We start from the raw sequence: 19,564 nt of genomic DNA on the forward strand, positions 1-19,564 counted from the left end.
TTATATTAGGTGTAAGATGAATAAATAAATATATAAATATAAAAATGAAGAATTATAAATTATTAATAAATAAAGAATTATTATTTATTTATTAATAATTTATAATTCTTCATTTTTATATTTTTATATTTATTTATTCATCTTACACCTAATATAACTAAATTTATATTTTTATATATAAATTTATTTATCTTTATTTATTTATTATTATATTATAATTTATCATTTACCTAATATAACTAATTTTGACCTTGCTCCTTAAGTCAACCTTTTGCCCAGGTAACCGTTGGTGTCTCTGCTCTGGCTATTTAAACAGGCTAAGCTGGATCTGCTCTTCAACTTGTCCTGACGATGAACCACACTGGTTGGTTCGAAACGCGTCGACAAATGATTTCTCATGTGATTTTCGCAGAAAAATCTATCATAAACTTATTTGAATTTATCAAAAATATATATATATATATATATTTTACATAGGTATATTTTTAATCATTTAATATAAAACAATTAAAATATCTTAATTTAAATCTTATAATTATATATATATATATATTTATTAATTATAATAAATTTATAATCAATAAACCAAAAAATAACATTATAATCCTTATACAAATTTTAGTTTTATTATATGTGAATTATTATCCTTTAATTTTAGGAAATTATGCTTTTAGTGGTTCAATTTTGTTTTAAATATATTCGTTTGTATTTAATTAAGTTGCTAAACATAAATATCAACCACTTTATTGATCTAGGTCAACCACTTTATCGATCTAGGTCACCAATATATATGAAGTATAAGCCACCCATCCAATTTAACCAAATACATTAATGGGCGATCTACCACCAACTAACCAGTCCCATCCATATTCCAAAAACTTAATACTTTTACCCATTTCAATTTTGTAAAAACAATCGTGTGGGAGCAGACATGCCAGTTTTACACCTCTAAAAATCTATAGCCTGTTAATGCCGGCGTTGGATATGTAGGTGCCAAGTTTGTCGTTGTCTTATTCCAACTTAATTACGTGTGTCATTCAACAAACAAACTCCATTATCATATTGAGCTTGCATATCAACAGAGCCAATGGACGCCACACAGTATGTTCTACTCCTGCAGATAATTCACGTGTTTTGAGATATTCAGTTGGGTTTTTGTGGCGCAAATAAGCACAGACAGTTTTATACTCATAAAAACGCAATCATAAAAAATCTTCGAAGCTATTTCAATATGCTGTACTCGTCCGTGGACGATACAGAAGCCAAAGCAACACCCATGGCTCGCCATGATGACGATAAGAACAAACTCAAGGTGAAGCAGATCAGTGTGAGAAATGATAGTTTATATGAAGAAGACGAAGAACCCATGTCCCCATCTGGAGCCCTATTACGCCATTTCAATATGGATTGTTACATTTTAGTGATTATAGGCCTGGATAAACCAGTCGATGTACCTTCTATGAAGACAACTCTGCAATCTACTCTCATCAAACAAAAGCGCTTTTCCAGCGTTGTGGTCAGTGTTCTTGGTTCTTTCTTTATCGTTTTTGCCTATGCGCGATTTCTTTTTTTCAAGATGCATCATATGTTATTTATAGAAATACCCAATAAGTAGGTCTGTGCTCAACTCATAGCTACAATTATTTAGGCAATGATGAGCTCAGAATGATCTTTGGGATCTAAGTAAGTTGCATCTATTTGGAAAACAGCAGTCTTGGCCAAACTCCTCAGCAACAGATCCCTGGACTTTTCTATACAAAATTGGGGTCCCCCAAATCCATAGTTGCCCCCCATTTTAACAGCAAATTGGGGTCCCCAAAATGCATAATTGCCTCCCATCACATCACTTTTAGACAGACCACCCTCAATGCCAGACCCCTAATACATAATTTTGGATCACAATTTTGCAACCACCATGGATGGTAGCTGTCCAATTCAAAGGTTTGAATAGACACATATAATGAGATCATGTTACAACATGTTCCATCCAATCCTGGCAACATTACTTCCAAATAACGTTTTTATTGTCACCTGTGCCCAACAAAAGTTGCAAACATAGTCTCTGAAGCTTGACATAGCCTGCCCAGAAATACAAAGAACCAAGCAAATATCCGAAGCCGGAAGGAAGTCCGGAACAAACCATATGGAGCTTGACGGTTGACCTGAAGATCCACCTATTTTTAGGGTGAGCCACTGCCCATCTTCTATTTGGAATTGCAGCAAGGTCGGTCCTCTTATGCAATAGGTGATATACATTCCTACTGTTGAAGTCCATAATCCCCTTCCAGTGTTTCCAATGCCAATCCTTCCAGATTGGCCTCTCCTCAGACAATTAAGATTCCGAACTTCTTCTAGAGTAATCATCTTCTGCAACTCAAGTTTACTGGCCCTTATCGGAAAGAAAGCAAGCCCTTTTCCCTCGACAGGAAGGACCAAATTTTCCACTCTGCAGCAATTGGATCCCACGTGTCTCTCCAAATATGGGTACTCCTTTCACAATACCCTTTAGCATGAAGCTTGGGAATGCGGACTGTCAAATATCCCCTGATACCTCCACATTAAAATACAACGTGCAAGCAGATCTTAATCTCTCCTGTCACCGAAGAAGGACCAAATTTTCCACTCTGCAGCAATTGGATCCCACGTGTCTCTCCAAATATGGGTACTCCTTTTACAATAACCTTTAGCATGAAGCTTGGGAATGCGGACTGTCAAATATCCCCTGATACCTCCACATTAAGATACAACGTGCAAGCAGATCTTAATCTCTCCTGTCACCGAAGAAGTTTATCGCAAAGGAAGGACCAACACCTTTCCACGCCTCTGATATCCTTTTGAGGACAAAAGAGTCCTACATTTTGAAATCCCGTGGGGAGTCAATATTGTCACATTGGCCAAATGAACCCTTAATGTTGTTAACATGCTTACACTAGTAGATCCTGGGCGATACTTAACTATTCTATGTTTTAGTTTTTTTGGCCAGAATCTGGTGAGACAATTGTGGGTGAGATTGTGATCTTTAGTCGTTTAAAATGCATTTTTTCCTGCATAAATGGATTTAGCGCTCTGGAAAACCCCTGGAACAATGGGATTGTGCAGATTACACAACTCAATCATGTGATTCTAACAAATATCTACCAGATTTCGGGCAAAATTGACCGGAAAGTATGGCCGGAAAAATTTCAAAATGTAGAAGACTTAGACTATGCCGTGCCAAAGAGTATTTGCTTTGGTGCATCACCTCGAGGAAATCTGACAATCCACTTGGCTGCCAAGCTTTTCACCTGAGTAGCAATTTCAACCAATCAAGGCCTCCTCCATTATTGGCTGAAGTACGGAATTCCCATTAAACCATGGGAAGACCCTTCTCCCCACTAAATTGGCCCCAGAAAAACTGCATCCACAAGTTACTAGGTTTCCATATCATAATTGAAGAAAACATGTTGATGAGAAGAACACATGGTCAACCTGAAGAATTTTGAAGGTTACTGCCATCTTACTGGCCAGGGGCAAGAACCAACTCTGCAGCTGAAGCTTTCTTTTGCACCAATCCCAGATATCATAAGTAAAGACATTAACTACCAAGGGGATACCTAGGTACTGAACAATATGTAACTCTTTTTGAAGAGTGGTTGAGCCAACAGGGAGAAGCATCAGTAACAATAAACCATAACTCCGATTTGGCCTCACTAACCATGGTTTTAGATGCTTTGCAAATGGTATCCAAACACTCAAAGGCACTGTTGATCGACTACAGATCAAGTTGTAATAGAGAAGGGACTCATTTTAAAAGTGATTACTGATCACTTCAATTAGTACCCGGATGAGAATGCTATGAACCCTATCCTGAGCCTTGGTGGCATCCAGGAGAAAGTCCAAAGTGTGAGCTGCAATGATATCCAAATAGGGAGCTAAGCGGCAACCTTGTCTGGTTAACTTGTGTAATACGATCCTGTTCAATAGTTTCCAAGTCACAAAAACAATGTTTGACGCATTACTGAAAAGAGATTTTACCGTTTAAACAAACCTGTTGCCAAATTCAAGCCATGTCAGCATATGGAGGATAAATTTTCAATCTACCGTGTTGTAGGTTTATCATAATCAATCTTCAGCGACAGCGTTTCCTGGCCAGTTTCTCTAGCCAACTCCGTGGATTCCCACACTGTGATGATAGTATCCAAATTGAATCTGTCCTGAATGAAGCCGATCTGCTCAAACCAGACAATATATGTAGCTTCCTTCTGGGGTCTCAAAAGACAAGGGTCTTTGCTAGAATCCTGTAAAAAACATTCAACAGAACAATAAGCTTCCTGCTGCAAATGGCGTCCTTTGCTGCATTCCTGGGGATCAACTTGATCAAGGCTTGATTCTAAAAGCTACCCATCCTGCCAGAAAGGAAGACCTCCCTACCATCATTAGTAGGTCATCCCTAACAACATCCCACATCATTTTGGAATATTCAAAAGGCATACCATCGAGCACAGGGTATTGCCTGTCCATCTTGCAGAGAACATTAAATACTTCTTTAGAATAATCATCACCAAGCATGTATCATTTTGTAAACCAAACCTTGGTTGGAGCAACCTTTCGGCAGGCCTTCTTTGCAGCCTTGACATGATCAGTGCAATCATACGCAGAAAAAAATTGTGGAAGTGAAAACAAACATGGAGCTCAGACTAGAACAAGTGAGAACATGTCTTGAAGTTGAGAGTGATCCTTGCAATGGTCTCTTGCAGGAGCAGGTTGCCAGGTTTCAGCATTCACTTAGGTGTATTGGGACTATAAAGTCAGGGGTGCTATTGATAGATTGGAAAAAAAGTACTGACCATATTTATTGAGCTGCTCATGTTCCCATTCTATCAGCCCTGCATGTACTATGAGAAGTCAAAATCTCTCTTGATAATCAAAAGATACTCATCCTTTCTGCAGATCCAGAGCTTATTCTAGAAAGCAGTAGTGGAGGACAGTCAAAGATACTGTATTAGAAACTAAAATGTGACAATCCCTGCAATTCAAGAATTATTTTTTAAATGTAACCGATGCTACCAAGGCCTGTTCTGCCATCTGGGATAGGTCCATCACTGTTTTGCCAAAGCCAAGCAATCTATTGATCCCATCCTTTGCTAGATATATGCTCAATATATGCTCAGAAATGATACAAGTTTCTGCTGCAATTTTTTTGATGGAGTGGAGCTTTGTTATCATCTCTGTGTGCTCTATCTTTGTTTCTTTCATCTTCGTCAAATTCTAGAAAACTACAAATGTTACAGTTTTTTTGGATGTAATTTTTTAATAAATTTAATGGAAAGTTTGATTTGGAATGATGAGTTGAGATTATGATTTATTTGTGGATGCAGAAGAGATACAAAAAAGGGCATCAACAATGGCTCCGTAATTTTTTTGATATAGATAATCATGTTATAGTGCCAGAGCTCAGTGTCTCCTATACCCAGGGTTTTGATTTTGTTGAGAAGTATACAGCCTCGTTGGCTACTTCCCCACCTCTGGACCCTTCCTTGCCTTTATGGCAAATCCATGTGTTGAATTACAAATCAGCAGAAGCTGAGGCCATTGTCATTCTTAAAATACATCACTGCATAGGAGACTGCATATCTCTTATGTCCCTATTCTTGGATTGTACCAGAAAAAATTGTCAGCCTGAATCCCTGCCCACTATACCACGTATTAACCGATACAGTAGAAGCAACCTGCCCATATGGAATGTAACAGCAATTCTGCAGGCATTATGGGGTGTGATGTTTGTGGTTTGGTGTACAGTTTTGGATCTTTTCCAATTTATGGCTACGTTCCTGTGGATGAAAGATAGCAAAATGCTCAGAGGTCCTCCAGGAGTAATTCATCATCCGAAGACCCTTGCTCATGTCATGGTTGATCTTGAAGACATTGCCATCGTCAGAAAGGCTATTGACGGGGTCTTTATATCTGTGTTTCCATTCTCAGTTATTTTACTGCTTTTGGCCTTGAGTTTTGAAATTTTTTGGGTAATAATAGCATCTGATCTGATAATCAACATTTCATTACTGTGCAGACAGTTAATGATGTTGTTACTGGGATGCTTAGCGCAGGATTTGCACGGTATTTTGACCGTTTATATGGTAAGTTGTCATTAATTTGGGGTTCTTATTCACAGATCATATCAATTCATCTGTACACTGTTACCAGAAATGGGAAAAAGAACGAGAAATGGGACTAGAGGTTTTCATGGGATAAAAGATGTGACTACCCTGCTATGTATATAAAATGTTTAACAATGTAGATAATAGTGTCAAGATAGGAAAGGAAACTAGAACAGAATGAAAAACAAGGCATCCTGATCAAGTTTCATAAGTTTATACATTAGATTTTTCTGGCCATAAATATTTTGAAAAAAAATTCTTAGTCTTTATTGGTTTGCCTTAACCCTTTCAAGAAATTTGAAGTTCTTAAGAGATCTGTGGTGGGTAAATTTGTCCATGGGTACTTCATTTTCTATTTGCATGTCTCATGAGTGTTGTTAGCTAAAATCAAGCACTGTATATATTCTCTGCACCCAGCAACTCTTAATATCACCGGTTTGTGGTTCTGCAGTGGTTAAAAACTACACATCTAAACTTTCTATCAAGCACAACTATAAAATTATTTGTTAAAATTAATTAACTTAAGATAGATGAAGAAGTTGAAAAATTGGACAGACTAGACCTGCCCCCAAATGGCTGGTGGCTCTCCCACTTTGTTACATGTTTTGCTCTCTCACTTACATGCTCTTTTTCTTTGCTGAGTGCTCTTGCTTTGCTAATCCCACTGACCTACATGCCCTTTTTTTATGACTGGCACCCCTACCTTATTAGTACCGACTTACCTATCGGCCCTTTTAATGCTGGGTATCCTTACTGTACCACTACCAAGAGTTACATGCCCTTTTCATGCTGGGCACCCTTATTGTACAATTGAGCTGCCACATGCCCATTTGACGTTAGACACTCTAAACATTAACATACCACTAAGCCACATGCCCTTTGCATACCAGGTAGCCTTGCCAAGTTCCTTACCACAGAGCCACATTCCTCTTTCATGCCGTGCACCCTTACCATACGATCATGCCGTTTTCATGTTGGGCACCCTTAATCTACCACTACCAGGCCAGTTATATGTCATCCTTAATGCCAGGCACCGTTATAGTAGAATCTAATTCCGTGCCCATTTCACACTGAACACCCTCGTGGTACCACGACCATTGAGCCAATGAGCTCCATGACCTTTCATTGCTGAGTGCCTTTCTATACACCCTTTTCATTCAAGGCACCCTTACCATACCACTAAATAGAACATGACAAATCAAAGTTTTATTAACATCCATGACACTGCTTGGTCTATGGGACAAAAAGTTACGACCTTTTGAGGTCAAGCCTTTACAGAAGTATGAAAGTCAAATGCAGGTATGTTATACTAAGGAAGCAGATAAAGTCTATAAAGCCCTTTTTTAAGTCTTTTTGAATAAAAACATTTCACTACTTATCTGGGCAGCCCCCTTGGGGTAGGTCAGCTACTCCGGTTGGGTGCTCCTATACCAATTTGTTCTTGAGATGCATCACCCTTGATGCACTTCCTGCAATGTCATCCATTTTGTTGTCATGAGATACCTTTGCCCCACCGATTCTTTCCAATATCAAGCCTTTTTTTAATGTGGTTATATGCTTTCAATTGGAGAAAAAAGAGTTGTTTGATCTCTACTTCCCCCAACTGAAAGAAGTCATGAAGTGTCCCAGTAAGAAGCTGAAGAACGGAAGAGTCACATATAAGTCATGTTGTCCCATTCCTCTTTGGGTGATCCAGATTTATGCAAGAACGAAATGAAATACAGATTTAAACAGAAACACAAAGCTACAACGAAAACTGAACTTCAATTCATTGATAACAAAACACTGATTTTTTTTTTTAGAGGAAAGAGCGTAATTTTCATTAAAAGATTTAAGAAAATTACATGTTGTATACCAGCATATATGATAAATGCTTTCACTACTATCCAGAAATTAACATTCTATCAGTCACATGAAAATTTTTTTACAGACCATCCTTTTAAAAACAGTGGAAACGATAGCAAACCAGGGCCATAAGTCTAAAAACTATCTTAAAAAATTGGAAAACTGCAAAATAAAAAAAAGAATGATGGATTTCTGCCCCTTCAATGAAGGGCCGATGGTAGATCTGGAAGAAAGCCCCATCCCTGAACTCATGAATCAACCAGTGTCCTCTAATCAGCTGCGTGGCCTCTTTGGAAAGAATATCAACGACTTCATTCCTTTCCTTGTATATATGAGAGCAGACAAAAAACTCAAACTGAGATTTTAAAAATAAGCATCCTCCAACAGATCCCTGAGTGTGTGCAAGTGACAGAGGTAGATCCCATTGGTCCAATTTATGATAATCTGAGAGTCCCCGAAAATCTAAATTCTGTGGCAGTTTTGTTCTCTTGCGAAAAGGAGGAGGTGCCTAAAGCTGTTTAATTCTGCATAGTTATTTGTTCCTCACCGGAGACCCACTTTGATTTTGAAAAAACCAGAGTCATTTAAATGAAAAACAACCCCCCCACCACAGCCCTCAGGCTGTGCCAAACCATCAAAATAAGCCCAAGGCTGATTTCTGTCTATGATCTCTACGCTGATGACTCTGATGGAAGGCTGAATCGGATCCTCGGGCATCAGATTGTAAATGGCCAAAATATGATTGCATGCGGTTGCCCAGAGGATGGGCTTTTCCTGAAATATCCGATGGTTTCTGATAAGCCAAATACCCCAACAAACGATGAGAGGCAGGTTCCTGATTTTCTGAGTGGCAAGCACTCGTCCACCAACAATGCCAAGCATCGTTTACATTCTGCCCAGCCCAGCGGGTGTCGATTGAGAGGGTCGAGTTTATGTGATTCCAAATTTCAGACGAGGCCGAACAGTGAAGGAAAAGGTGGTCAGTATCCTCCGACTCCACATTACACAGGTAGAAATGGGAGGGGCCATGAAGCATGCGCTTTCTCAAATTAATTTCAGTGGGAATCTTGTTTGAGAGGATGCCCCACATGAAGAGGCGAGATTTGTGGGGGAACTTCAGCTTCCAAAGATGTCGCCACCACCCACAATTTTCACTCACTGCTCGAGCCTCCATGATCGAAGAAAAGCTAGCTTTTGGGGAATATCTGCCTGTGGGGGCCTTTTCATCTTCCCTGTCAGATACCCGGACGTTGGCTTCCTCCAAAGCCCCCAAAAACTGCAACCAGGCCCTGTTCCATCTTCCCTCTATTCCCAAATTACCGAAAGCCAGCCACTGCAGACTTGGCCAAGCTGGGTGCCCCACTGCCGCAATGTGAGCAAGCTGTGTGAATCCTGCCTCCAACATGGCTTGTCTCATTTCCCTAGGAAGGATGTGTGCATTCCCACTACTAGCCTAGGCATCCGAGCCAATTTTGATCTACGAACCATCTCCAACTTTCCAAGCCAGTCCTTCCTTTATAATGCCGAAAGAGTGGGTAATGGCTTTCCAAATACTCGAAGCCCCTGGGATGTTTTGACAGGGACTGCGGATCTAGTCAGCGATTAATAAGGGGTAAATGTATTTGCTGTAAACAACTTCCTTCCACAGGCTGTTTGTGGTTATAATTTGCCATCCCATCGTTGCCTCGAGGGCTTTTGCAAACTCCTAGGGTTCCTTCAGCCCCCACCCAACCCATTTTTTGGGCTTTGTAATCCTTTCCAATCTTACCCAAGCAAAGGTTCTTCTCGCATTTTGGCCCCGCTAGAGAAATATGCAACATATCTGCTGTATTCTCCGAAGAATTCCTTTAGGAATCCATTCTAGTGACATCCAATATATTGGAATTGCCTTTAAAACTGATTTTATCAGGGTGAGCCTACTGGCACGAGAGAGCCATTTTTGCTGCCAGATGTTGATGCGGTTTTCAATTTTTGCTAAAAGCCACGACCAGTCAGCAATTCAGTAATCGTTTGGCTTAACCCTGAAGCCCAGATACTTCAGACCTGAATCTAGCTCCTGCCTGACAAAAGTGAAATGTTGGGATGCATATCTTTGTTCATTTTGTAGACAAGAATTGAAAATGATAGTTGATTTGTCATAATTCGGCTCCATACCTGTGGCTTTACAAAACAGAGATAGTATGGACTTGAAGCATGAGGAATCACGAAAAGAGCCATTTAAGAAAATAAGAACATCATCTACAAACAAAAGATGAGAGAGAACAATCCTGTCAGTGATCTCCACCCCTCCCAAGTTTCCATCTGATCTCGCCTTTTTTAACAATCTACTTAAGCCTTCCATAATCAGAAGAAACAACAAAGGAGAGAGGGGGCGGCCTTGCCTGAGACCTCTCTCAGCATGGAAGAAAGCCGAAGCCGCCCCATTAATTAGGACAGTGAATGACACAGAGGTGATGCAACACAAGATCCAGTTGATAAACTGGTGAGGGAAACCAATCTGAGTAAGAATGAGCTGTAAATAGGACCAACTCACACGATCAACAGCCTTAGATAGGTCAATCTTGAGGATAGCAACCTTTTTGGAAAGAGTTTTAATAGAGTGGAGTGCTTCTTGGGCAGTTCCGATAGCTTCATGGATTTGACGGTGACTGAGGAAGGAAAACTGTTCCTTAGATATCATCCTAGAGAGGATTGGCTTGATACGAAGGGCAATGGTTTTTGAGGTGATCTTATAGACACAATTGCAAATGGAGATGGGCCTAAAGTCATCAAAGGGTTGGGGCTTGTCCACCTTAGGGATGAGGGCAAGGAAAGTAGAATTGAAAGCCTCCGACATTCTACTTGATATCCGACAATCCTCAATGGCAAGCAGCAGGTCCTACCTAATGAGCTCAAAAAAGGTAATGTAGAATTCAATTGGCCAACCATCAGGCCCCGAGCTTTTGTCTTTGCTGAAACCTTTCATAGCTGCTTCCAATTACCCCAAAGTGACAAGCTGAATTAGAGACTCCTCTTCCTCTTCCTCAACAAACCTAGGCATAGCCTCCGCAACCCAGAGGATTTCGGCGATATTGGTTCCCCTTGGGTCCTTATAGATGTTTGAGAAGTGCCTAACTCCCAAATCAGCTAGCTGGGAGAAAGATTTGGCCTCTCTGCTAGAATGGTCTTTCAGTTCCTAGATCGTATTGGTAGCTGTTCTACCCCTGGTGAACTGTTGAAAGTTTTTTGTATTCTCATCACCCGACTTCAACCATAAAGCTCTGCTTTTTAGTCGCCAAGTCTCCTCATTCCTTCGCAACAACTTGATCTTCTCCTTCTCTAGGTTTATGAGATGTTCTTTTCCTTGTAGAGAGGCGAAGCTGGATAGCCCCAATGATTCAAGTTGTTTTAGCTCTCTTTCAATCCTATTTAGCTCCTCGCCATCCCTTTCTGCTTGGCTTTAGCCTAGCTGATAGTTTTTTCCTTCAAGCAGGCTAGATTGTTTGATATGACGACTGCTGGTGGGGGGCCAGAATCCCAATTACTGTGATTCCAACATTCCTTGATGATAACATGGAAGTCATCCTCGATTAGCCATGAGCATTAAATTTAAAGGGGGATCTAGCTCTGAGGTTTGCATCCTCAATTTCTAGAAATATCGATGAATGATCCAAGCAACCCCGAACCAACCCATTGTCGAATGTGTGCAAAGCTATTTAGTAAAGGGGATTTGATTAGGAAACGGTCGAGCCTTCGAGCTAGGGCATCCTCCCCCATTCTGCGATTCCTCCAAGTCGGCATGATACGAGTTGAATCAATGCTTATTACGTCATGGGCATCCAACAAGTTTTCAAAAAACCCTGTTAAACTGTCCGATTGAGCTCCGTGGCCCCAGGATTCTGCGAGCCAAAGTGAGAAATTGAGGTCACCACCAATGATCAGGTTCTCAACTTGCATAAAATCCGCCTGGAGCAGATTTTCTGAGAAGACCTCTCTATTCTGGCACGACCCATAGATGTTTATAACCCTCAGGGGGATATTGAGCGAGATGGAGATGAAATCTGCTCCCAAAAAACCCTTGCCACCCCAGGCGTTTGAGATCCTGATCAATTTTTTATTGAAACCTAGGGCACAGCCCCCCGACCTCCCTCGCACATCCAGGAAGAAGAAATCCCAATCTGGCAGGAAGGATTTTAGGGTTTTATTTACAAGGGGACCATCACCTAGGGTTTCTTGCAGTAAGAGAAAATCCAACTTTTCCAACAAACACAGTCTTCTCAGCGCTAATTTTTTATCCGGGCTGGCCAAGCCCCTGCAATTAAAGGAGATACCTTTCATGGGGCAACCTTTGCATAGTTCTTCTTTGCTCTAAGGACCTGATCTGTGGGAGACTGGATACATGAAGCCACCTCAAGGCTGGCCCTTTTGATAGCTTTTGAAAGACGAGATTGTCTGCCCTGAGGGGCCTTGGGAGGAAGGGATGGGTGTGGATCCTCATCCAGTCCGAAAGCATGGAGGGAGAGGGGTATGGAGTGCAAGTTATATCGATGGGAAGTGCCAGAGGCCAAATCCCCAGAGAGGTCTTGAGTAAGGTCATTTTGGACAGTAGTGCAGGGGGTACTGAGTAGAGGCGCAGGGGCAGAAACCACAGGGCAAATAACGAGGCTCAGCTTACCGGTTTTAGAAACAAGATTCGACATACAAATTGAAGATGCAGAAACAGATAGCATGCAATCATTTGTAAAAAGAGGATGGGGGAAGAAGAGGTACCCAAAAACACATTGTTCTCCTTGGCGCGTGCTCCGGTGATCGGGGTATTCGTGGTCCAGGCGTCCGATTCAGACTGCATAGAACTCGACCCCCCCTGACCCTGCCTCAAAACGCCCTGAAGCGTAGTGAGATCATCAACCATCCCCATCTCTGTTTGAGTGCTTGCCGCGGCAAAACATTTCGGAGGGCTCGGCCTTCGCCCGATTACCAAGGGACAAGTTTTGTAAAGATGGCAGACCTCATGGTATCTCCAACACCTGAAGGGAATGCCCTCGTAATCTAGCTCCTGCCATCTGATAATGTTGCCCATCTGAAAGCTATAACTTTCCACGAGGCCATCTCTAGTATCTAGATGGACTAGAATTCTAGCCATTGCCAGACAATCTGAGCCCAGGTATGATTTATGATGTTCAAGGTAAGTGCCCAAATCATCCCTTATACATCGAAAAATGTCTTCGGACTAGAATTGTAGTGGGAGCCCCGACAAACGTACCCAAATCGGCCTTGCGCCCAAGTTTTCCTTCTCCGAGTCGAAAAGAGGTGACCAACATTTAAGCGGGACAAGGGTCATTTCAAGATGCCAATAGTGCATCAACACCCAGTTAACTTGTTCCTGCTTTGAAAAGATAAGGGTGAACCAACCCCTGGACATGGACAAAACCGTAGGAAGCTGCTCCAGCACATTACCCCATACCTCCATTGTCCATCTCTTTAAACGACCTAGAGAGTAGTTCCTACCTCGGACCCTGCCCACCAGCATTGTGCTTTCTGTCAAAGCGCTTTGTCCATGCCTATGCCTTCCCCAAACACTAGCAATCAACCCCTCTCTTGATTTTGACAGCTTTGATTTCTTGTCGGACTTCTCCTTTGAGCCAAGGCCTGAAACTTGCTGTCGTTCGGCCCCCAGATGGTTATCATCCATGTCCGAGGCACGAGCCTCGTCCACCTCAGTGTCCTTGTTCGCTATGCCGTCGAAAAAATTGGAGGGCAGAGTGCCGCTCCCTGGTGATAAGCTTGTAAAATCTTCCATGAAGAATTCCGGCCTGCTTGCGGGAAGGTTCGTTGCTAATTGAAAGTCCACAGGATCGGTTGAGCCAAGTCCCAGATCCTCAGTCCCTGCCACCAGAAAACCCTTGCTGCTTTGAAAAACCTCAGCACGTTGGTTTTGCTCACTCCATGTTGACAACTCCGACGTCAATGGTATTGAAAGAAAGGGCGAGCTTGTGCCTTCTTCGAGGTTTATAAACCCCTCAGAAACCGTTGCAGCCGGTTGAGCGAGGTCCAGGCCCTACAAAGACTCCTCCATATGAACCATTTTTGACGCTAACTCACTTACCTGGTCTTCTGGTGGAGTGGGTGATGCCGGTCTAAGCCCTCCTCGTGACAACGGGCGTGACTCCACCCAGATGTCCAAATGTTAGACTGTTCGAGGAATAATCAATTAATTCGTCCTCAAAATCCTCCTCCATTCATGTAAACCACAACTTAACTAAGGTAAAAGACAACTTTGTCTTGGGAAGCAGTGAGATGCCCGGGTCAAACCTTGTAAGAAACTGCCTTGGAACCCTTCACAAACCCTTGTTTCCCTGCCTAGACCACCACGGGCTACACAAGAACCTCAGCCAGCAAGGGAGCCGTGCCAGCGAACTGTTATGGTAAGAGGTAAAAACGGTTTGAGCAAGAGTTAAACTCTGACCGGTGCAGGTGAAAACCCTCAAAAACTAAAACTGTCGGCACCTTAATAAAAAACCGATTAAAGAAAACTTCCCCTCTGACCCAAACGAAACCAAGTGCACACAGAGGCACTGGTCCCATACCCCATTGGAGTCCTTAACTAGAACTTGGGCTGATGAAAATTACTCCAGGTGAAAACCTAGGTTCCAAGTTGAATCCCATTGCCGTCGTTTTTGAGAAAAAATTGCCAGAGCTCAGATCCCCACATCAATTCAAAAAAAACCTAAAAATTGTATACATGTAGAATGGAAATAAATTAGCTCAGGTGATGGTAGCTTATCTCTGAGAAGAGATGTGGCGGCCACATGACTCTGAACTGTGTTACGATGATGTTCACAGGCCTTTTTATTATTGAGAACAAGGGAAAACCCTAAACATCCAAAAACCTAACCCTAGGAGATGAAGCGCCAAAAGTTTGTGGGCCCTGTTGGGGTTAGTTGGTACACCAACTTCCCGAGGTTGTAACTTTGGCATACGATCTCCATTTGACGCATACGATACCTCGTTAGAAAGATCTATCTGAGGACTACAACTTTCGATCACACATAATGTGTTTGCTTGTTTTCCAAAAAAAAGTTGTTTAGGGTTTCAAAATGGCTTCGGAAGTTTAGGACCCAAAAAACTGCCAAAAGTAGTAAACTGTGCTACAATTAAGAAAACTGAAAAAAAATAGTGTTGGAGTCTAAGTGGAATAGGTGGGTGGCCACCAATATCCACCTAGGTCATTGGGTTCCCTCTATCTACTTGTCTTAGACCATAACTGTAACCTGTGTGAACTTTTCCTCAATTGAGCTAATGCACGTTTTTCTCTCCATGGTATATTTAATTTAGATATTTGTATCTCAATCTAGCATATTGCAGGGTTGAACTAGGTCATATGGTATTGTTACTTTTTCTACAATTTAAAGCTTTTTATCTAGCTTTTCATCTCCTTTTTGTGAATTGGGCATTCTCTCTTTTATAACCCAACTTTTGATCCATTTTCTGCATTGTATCTCCCCAAGGTTGCACGAAACAGGGAAACAGGTACGAGTTTCCGAAACGGGCACGGGTACGAAACGTGACCCCCCCAAATTTTGGAAACGGGGAAACACGAATATATATATATATATATTAGGACATTTAAGAAATATGTGCAATCGTAAAGCATATATGATATTCTAATTTATTACATTATGATAAAATTATCAATTGTCAATGCATAAACTATAAGTCTCTACATTTACATCCCATTTACTCATGAATGATCACATAATGAAAATAGAAATATCCAAAATCAGCCACGAGAAATTTCTAATTTCTTGTCTCGTGCTTGATTGGGAGTCTCTTCCTACATAGTCGAACGACCTTAGTGCTCTTGATTAAATACAAGTTTCATACCCTAGTGCCCTACATGCTCTTGATTATTGGGAGTCTCCTCTGCATAGAGGGCTTGGTTCTCTTGATTAAATACAAGTTCCATACCCTAGTACATGATAAATCCCAATGGAAATATTGCAATCCCCCCAATCTTGAAATCCTAAAAAATAGATAAGGCTGCTGGATTTTGAGTGAGATCTAAAATTCTACTTTCTCCATATGAAATCCAATGAGGGCGAAACCACTCTCAAACATCCAGAGTCATTTCATGGTAATGTTAAAAATTTAAGTAAAATGATGAAAATATCACCTTTACTTTAAGAATTTAACATTACCATGAACTGCATATGCCTCAAACTTCCTGATGAACTGCGTATCAACACTAGGGCAAAAATTCACTTTTATAACTTTAGACACGCATCTAGAAGCAACTAGAAGGCATTAGAAAAACCTAATTAAAAATTAGAAAACAACTTAATACAAAAAAATTAAAAAAAAGTCAAGTTGCATGTGAAAACGGCGTCGTATGGCCCAGAAACGCGTTTCCACCTCGAAAACCGTGCCAGTACGGCCAGAAACGCGTTTCTGGGCCGTACCGTACGCGTTTCTGCGTTTCGTTTCCGTTTCCATACGTAAACTCCTCCCTTGCCAGCGTTTCCTGCAACTTAGTATCTCCCATTTGCTTTTCATTCTGTGAAGGACTTCCTTGCTGATTTTACATGGGAGATGCTTGCTATGCATATTATCCACTCTTTCCGTGTAAAGAATCAACAGCCTTATCGCTTCCAGTGCAAGTGGGTATGAATTTAACAACTTTGGTTTCATCTATATCGACCTCCGAAGCATAAAGTTTCTAGTGCTATGAGATGCTCTACGAAGCTTCGGAGTGTTCTTGCTGCTAAGATGGCATCATCTGCTTACAGCAAGATTTTTATTATAACTACTGTGATGTTTACCCCTTCCCCACTTTCTCGTTGATCCATTTCTCTCTCTGGTTGACGTATAGTTAGAAAAATGTTCGGAATAAGTGGTACCCTAGCTTCACTCCAATAATACTGCTAAAACAGTCCAACACACCCTCCTTGGTTCGGATTTTGGCCTCATCCTTATCATGCAACTCGTGACTGCTACTTTCCCTATCGGCTGGGAAGCCTATCTGGGAGAGTTGATCCCATATCTCGAGGGACCATGTAGAAAGCTTTTCTGAAGTCTACTAAGTAACACCACAAGTCAGCCTTTGCCGCAGCTGAACTGAACTCATAGCAGATTCTGAGAACAGTCGCAGCTGAACTTAACTCATAGCAGATTCTGAGAACAGTCTGGAATCTGACGGACAGGAATTGAATGAAGTCAATTGTTTGACCTTGCTGCTGTCTGACAGGAATGAAGTTAATTGTTTGACCTCACTCCTGTTCATTAGATTCTTGAACATTTCCAGAATCAAGATAAATATGGCCTTCACCTGCATGTACCATCTCCACTGAGCTAACTTCAAGCCTGTACACCCTTTTGATACCGGCCACCCTTGCTGGTTCAATGTTAAGGCTAGGACTGAAAATAAAAAAGAAATCAATAAATTGAAGCAAATTGGCTGGGTACCCTGCAGCTTCTGGTTTCTCAACAGTCCTAAATTGCATTACTTCGGTAAGTCCAGAGTAGATGATAACATGGAAATATCTGTTTTTATGTTCGGGAAGTATATCTGACTGTGACATCAAGACACTTGATTTTCTGTGAAATCTACAGCCAAGGACAGATCGTCCTTCCAGAAAGCATCAAGCCTTCGAATCCGAGCACTCGTTCCAGTGAATATGAGACCGTCACCAGGACTCCATGTGAGAGCACACTGCATCATGAAGATTCTGTTCAAATTCTTTTGCTTCTATCTTTCACTTAACTCATGTCTCTGATTTGATTTTAGCAGAAGCTTGAATACATGATAGAGAATCCCCAAGAAGCAAGATGGGGGAATGAATTCGCCTTCTGGATGCTTCCCTTCAGGTTGCAGAACAAGGAGCAGGAGGACGACTTCCTCGAGTATTGCCGTGTGGCGAGAGCCGAATTAAAGAAGAATAAAGCATCTTACCAGCCTCGATTCAACTTATTCCTTAAAACTTTATTTGCGCGCGTTTTTGGAGTTGATGTATTCACTGACCATTGCAGTAAACGTTATCCAATGCATTTCGTTCAGCGATTTATGGATCGTATCCGATAAACTAATAAAATCTTATCGATTTATTGATAACAGACTATAATGAAGGCACTATACAGAGTATGCCAGAACACGACTCTTGTATTTTCAAACGTACTGGGCCCGGTGGAAACAGTTCAATTCCTTGGCAACCCGGTCACTCATATCGTCACAACCGTCTCCGGAATGCCTCAGGTGGATCTCTAAATCTGAGTTCCATATGTAATTTTTAAGGTTTCAGGACAGATTATAAGTATAAATGGTGTTTCTTTTTTCAAAATGATCGTTCTGCTTTCAGGGACTGATCGTGCATTTTCAGAGCTATGCCGGGAAAGCAAAGCTTATAGCAATGGCTGCAGAGGATATGTTTCCCAATCCTCACCAACTCTGTATGGACTGTGCTCACGCCCTCACTCGAATGAAGGAAGAGGCTCTGTCTCTTTCTGCAAGTAAGTTATCTAACCAGTATAGGTTCCGCCCAAGCTCTAATGTATTGGGTGTCTATAAGGATAAAAAAAGATGAGGTGCAGATCTCATTTGTTCAGGTGATCTACACAGATAAAAAAATAAATTGAGGTTTGAAATTGGGATACAAACCCCAATTGTTGTATAATTAGCACAAATTCATTATTGTCTGATTAGCATAGCTTTAGGTAAGTTGACGATTTGAGCATCAAGGAGGATTCAGTATCAAAACAAATACAATTTTTTTGGTGCTTCAAAGATCATAAGATCCATCGTTAAAATGAGTTTATTCTAATTTTAGTTTTTTTAAAACTTATCCATTGTTTTTCTAATTTAATAATTAATAAGTAGTGTTTTTTCCCTTTGATATCACATAACCAACTTCAATTTTTGTTTTCATTTTAATTTATTATCCTTAGCTCCCAACCACATTGTTTTCATGTTAAATTGTGAAACAAGAGAAATAAGGGATCAGAATTTCCCTCTCTGCCGAACCTTCTCCACCATTCTGTTAAATTCAAAGCAGGGCCAGGGAAGGGAACGACCAACTATGCTGATTTTATGGCATTAAGGCTACTCTTAAAAATAGTAATGGAAGGTAATGTGAATCACAGATTCAGATCCTTGCGGATTCTAACTTAGTTGTAAATTGGATGAAAGGAATGAGTCCGCTCTTGAACCTATCTGTTCAACCCATAAGGGAGCAGTTAAAGAAAGTGGCCAGTTTTTTCAAATATACTTCATTAACTTAAGTTTATAAAGAGCAAAATGTGAATCAGAGATTCAGGTTCCTGGGGATTCCAGCTTAGTTATAAATTTGGATGAAAAGTATGAGTTAGTTGTTGAACATATCTCTTCGACCCATAAGGGAGCAGTTGGAAGAAGGCGATTGGATTTCTGGAAGAAATGTAGATGAAGCCATTACCATCTCAGCACTTCAGAGTTTAGCGTGTTTTGTTTCTCTTCAAAACTCTGTTATGCTTTTTTACTTCTATGACAGAATTTCTAGTACTGAGTTTAAGAGCTATGGGATAATATGTTTTTGGAAGACAGTCCAATATATATATAAGTATGTTAGTAGGAA

The 19,564-nt window shown here is 40.9% G+C and overlaps 1 protein-coding gene across 1 annotated transcript; it reads left to right on the forward strand.

The window, feature by feature from the left end:
- Positions 1-940: 940 nt before the first annotated feature.
- Positions 941-18,653, forward strand: LOC149226587 (wax ester synthase/diacylglycerol acyltransferase 11-like). Its single transcript, XM_089377532.1, has 7 exons — positions 941-1,516; positions 5,358-5,933; positions 6,050-6,116; positions 17,571-17,659; positions 17,749-17,967; positions 18,073-18,210; positions 18,314-18,653. Exons 1-7 carry the CDS (start codon positions 1,232-1,234, stop codon positions 18,536-18,538), a joined length of 1,599 nt encoding a protein of 532 aa, XP_089233658.1. The 5' UTR covers positions 941-1,231; the 3' UTR covers positions 18,539-18,653.
- The last annotated feature ends 911 nt before the right edge of the window (positions 18,654-19,564 follow it).

This window comes from Pinus tabuliformis, chromosome J, assembly GCF_031772625.1.
Source record: "Pinus tabuliformis cultivar Carrire ecotype Pingquan chromosome J, CPIR1, whole genome shotgun sequence".
NCBI classification, from domain to species: domain Eukaryota; kingdom Viridiplantae; phylum Streptophyta; class Pinopsida; order Pinales; family Pinaceae; genus Pinus; species Pinus tabuliformis.

What these genes read in the sequence shown, in the direction of transcription:
- LOC149226587 (XM_089377532.1), top strand. Translation starts at nt 1,232, where the DNA reads ATGCTGTACTCGTCCGTGGACGATACAGAAGCCAAAGCAACACCCATG. An exon ending in TCAGAAAGGCTATTGACGGG is followed by an intron (nt 5,934 to 6,049) that starts GTCTTTATATCT and finishes ATTACTGTGCAG; the next exon opens with ACAGTTAATGATGTTGTTAC. An exon ending in GTATTTTGACCGTTTATATG is followed by an intron (nt 6,117 to 17,570) that starts GTAAGTTGTCAT and finishes TGAAATCTACAG; the next exon opens with CCAAGGACAGATCGTCCTTC.